This window comes from Lepus europaeus, chromosome 4 (genome assembly GCF_033115175.1).
Source record: "Lepus europaeus isolate LE1 chromosome 4, mLepTim1.pri, whole genome shotgun sequence".
Lineage (NCBI taxonomy): Eukaryota > Metazoa > Chordata > Mammalia > Lagomorpha > Leporidae > Lepus > Lepus europaeus.
Genome location: NC_084830.1, coordinates 66,857,156 through 66,860,558, shown reverse-complemented (window position 1 = coordinate 66,860,558; position 3,403 = coordinate 66,857,156). Strand labels below are relative to the sequence as shown.

Genomic DNA, 3,403 nt, shown 5'->3' with positions numbered 1-3,403 from the left:
GGTTATATATTTAAAATGTTGAAAGACAAAAGGAAGTTTCTATTAAAAGCATTGTTGGTGGCAAAATTCTCCTTCAAAAATATGGAGTGAGACTTTCCCAGGTGAACAAAAGCTAGGTACATTCATTAGCATTACCTGCTCAGTAGGAATGCTATAGGAAAATCTTTTATATATTTTTCATTATTTATTTGTTGAAAAATTTGCTTGAAAATCACAGAAAGAGACATAGAGAGAAAGGAAGAGATCTCCCTTCTGATTTAACTGCCAAATGCTCACAGCACCTATGGCTGGGCCAGGCAGAAGCCAGGTACCCAGAACTCAGACTGAATCTCACACATAGGTGGCAGGGATCCAACCACTTGAGCCATCATCACCTGCTGATTCCCAAGGTGAACATCTGCTGGAAGCTGGGATAGAAAGCAGACCCAGGAATCAAACTCAAACTCTCTCACATGGGATGCAGGCATCCTCGGTGTTATCTTACCTGCCCTCAGAAATCTGTTAAATTAAAATGGAAGTATGGTAGATAGAAACACAACACTTTACAACAGTACAAGTTTCTCTTGTAAAGGTAAATATATTGAAAAATACAGTAAACTGTATTATTCTACCTTTGGTATATAGGATTTAAAAGATAAATATGTACAAATTTATACTGGGTGGCACACAATAAAGAGTAATTTGTGATGAATTGCATAAAAAGGGAAAAGTGAAGCTGAGTTTTTATATAGTTTAAATGTGAAGTTGTTATCAGTTTAAAAGATTAATTTAAATAGGTTTAAGCAACCACAAATAAAATAGGTATAGAATATTCAATTCAAACAAGGATAATAAGAATGGAGTCAAGGAATGCCACTACAAAAAAGAACAATACAAACAATGGAAGGGGTAGCCTTGCAGCACAGCGGGTTAAGCTTCAGGCTGCTGTGTAGTCATTCCACATGGATGGCAATTTGAATTCCGGTTTCTTTACTTCCAATCTAGCTCCCTGCTAATGTACCTGGGAAAGCAGTGGAAGATGGCCCAAATAGCAGAAGATGGCCCACATCCTGCGGACCCTGCATCCACATGGGAGGCCAGGAAGAAGCTCCTAGCTCCTGGCTTCAGCTTAGCACAGCCCTGGCAGTTGAGGCCATTTGGGAAGTGAAACAGCTGTATGGAAGATCTCTGTCTTGTCCTCTCTCTCTCTCTGTAAGTTTACATTTCAAATAAATAAATAAATCTGAAAAAATAAAAACACACAAAGGAAGGATGTGAGAGAGGAAAGAAGGGTAAAAAGTGACAATATAGAACACAAGTATCAAAAAGTAATAGTAATTGCCTCCCTATCAGTAATTACTCTACTATGAAATGAATTAAACTTTCCAAACAAAAGACAAAGAATCACTGAATGCTATATAAAATAAGATTCAATTATATGTTGGATACAAGTTACTCATTGTAGATCTAATGACATATGTAGGTTTAAAGGAAAAAGATAAAAGTAGATAGTGAAGGCAAATCACAACCGAAGAGAACAGGGGTCGCAATAGTAATTTCAGAAAAAAAAAAATCTGAGTAAAAAGGCGGCTCTCATGGAGGCAGCTAGCGCGAGGCTGGGGAGCGCTGAGCCGCACGTCGTGCCCTGCGCAGCCCAGACTAGCGAACAATACAGTCAGGATGGCTAAAGGTGACCCCAAGAAGCCCAAGGGCAAGATGTCTGCTTACGCCTTCTTTGGGCAGACTTGCAGAGAGGAACATAAGAAGAAAAACCCAGAGGTCCCTGTCAACTTCGCAGAATTTTCCAAGAAGTGCTCCGAGAGGTGGAAGACAATGTCTGGGAAAGAAAAGTCTAAATTTGATGAAATGGCGAAGGCGGATAAAGTACGTTATGAACGGGAAATGAAGGATTATGGACCAGCTAAGGGCGGCAAGAAGAAAAAGGACCCCAATGCCCCTAAAACACCACTGTCTGGATTCTTCCTCTTCTGTTCAGAATTCCGCCCCAAGATCAAATCCACAAACCCTGGAATCTCTATTGGCGATGTGGCCAAAAAGCTGGGGGAAATGTGGAATAACCTAAGCGACAGTGAAAAGCAGCCATACATCACCAAGGTGGCAAAGCTCAAGAAGTACGAAAAGGATGTTGCCGACTATAAATCTAAAGGAAAGTTCGATGGTGCAAAGGGTCCTGCGAAAGTTGCCCGGAAAAAGGTGGAAGAGGAAGAAGACGAAGAGGACGAGGAGGAAGAGGAGGAAGAGGAGGAGGAGGAGGAAGATGAATAAAAAACTGTTGTTCTGTCTCCTTGTGAATACCTTAGAGTAGGGGAACGCCGGGACTGGCACGCCTCTCATTGGAGACGTGTCTATTGCCCTCATTAGGTTTAATTAACGAGAATTTGATCTGATCATATTGTAGTTTCTCAAAGTGCTCTAGAAATTGTCAGTGGTTTACATGACGTGGCCATGGGTGTCTGGAGCACTCTGAAACTGTATCAAAGTTGTACATATTTCCAAACATTTTTAAAAGGAAAAGGCACTCGCGTGTTCTCCTCACTCTGTGCACTTTGCTGTTGGTGCGACAAGGCATTTCAAGATGTTTCCGGCATTTTCATTTACTTTGTAAGGTGGTGTTAACTCTCTGGTTGTGGGCTAGAGCTCCTGAGTACATATCTAAAGTTTGTAAAAAGAGCAAAACAACTGAGCCAAACTCCCGATGCTCCTTGCATGGCACTGAGGCTGTGGGGCAGGTGCCTGTGCGGGGCCGAAGCTCAGGGCATGCACTGCGAGGCTGGACCCGTTGACACTGCAGTGGGCATCCATTTCGCTTCAGGTTGTCTTGTTTTTGTATATAGTGACATAGCATTCTGCTGCCATTCGTAGCTGTGGAAAAAAAAGGGGGGGTCAGCTGGCATGAGAAGGGTTGGGTTTTGTTGTTTTGTTTTGTTTAGTTAAGTGCAGTAGTTTTTCAACTGTTTGTTTTTTTTAAACAAACTGTGGAACTCTTCAGTGTCAGCAAAGTGAAGAGCCACCGCCATCGATGGAAGTTCAAGAACCTTCTGTACTTAAAAGACTTTGAAATGTTCTTTTTTTTTTTTTTGTATGTTTAGAATGCTCAAATGTTTTTGAAGTTAAATAAACAAACAGTATTACATTTTAAAAAATCTAAGTAAAAAAACAAAAATGTCACAGGGAACAAGAAGAATATTATGTAATGATAAGGCAATCAATTCACTAAGAAAATAATAGCACATATATAGTCATGCATCAGACCTCATAACTCCTAATATATATGAAACAAACTTTAAAAGAATTTTAAGAAGAAATAGACAACAACATAATAATATTAGAGAACTTTAATATAATATGCTAATTCAATGATGGGTAGAAATTCCATTTGGAACATTAGCATTGAAACAAGAAG

At 40.0% G+C, this 3,403-nt stretch overlaps 1 protein-coding gene across 1 annotated transcript; it reads left to right on the top strand.

Annotated features, from left to right (window-relative positions):
• Nucleotides 1-1,581: 1,581 nt before the first annotated feature.
• LOC133758374 (high mobility group protein B3-like) lies at nucleotides 1,582-2,603 on the top strand. The gene has a single exon (XM_062189538.1). The coding sequence runs from the start codon at nucleotides 1,660-1,662 to the stop codon at nucleotides 2,263-2,265; it is 606 nt and encodes a 201-aa protein (XP_062045522.1). The 5' UTR covers nucleotides 1,582-1,659; the 3' UTR covers nucleotides 2,266-2,603.
• Nucleotides 2,604-3,403: the final 800 nt, after the last annotated feature.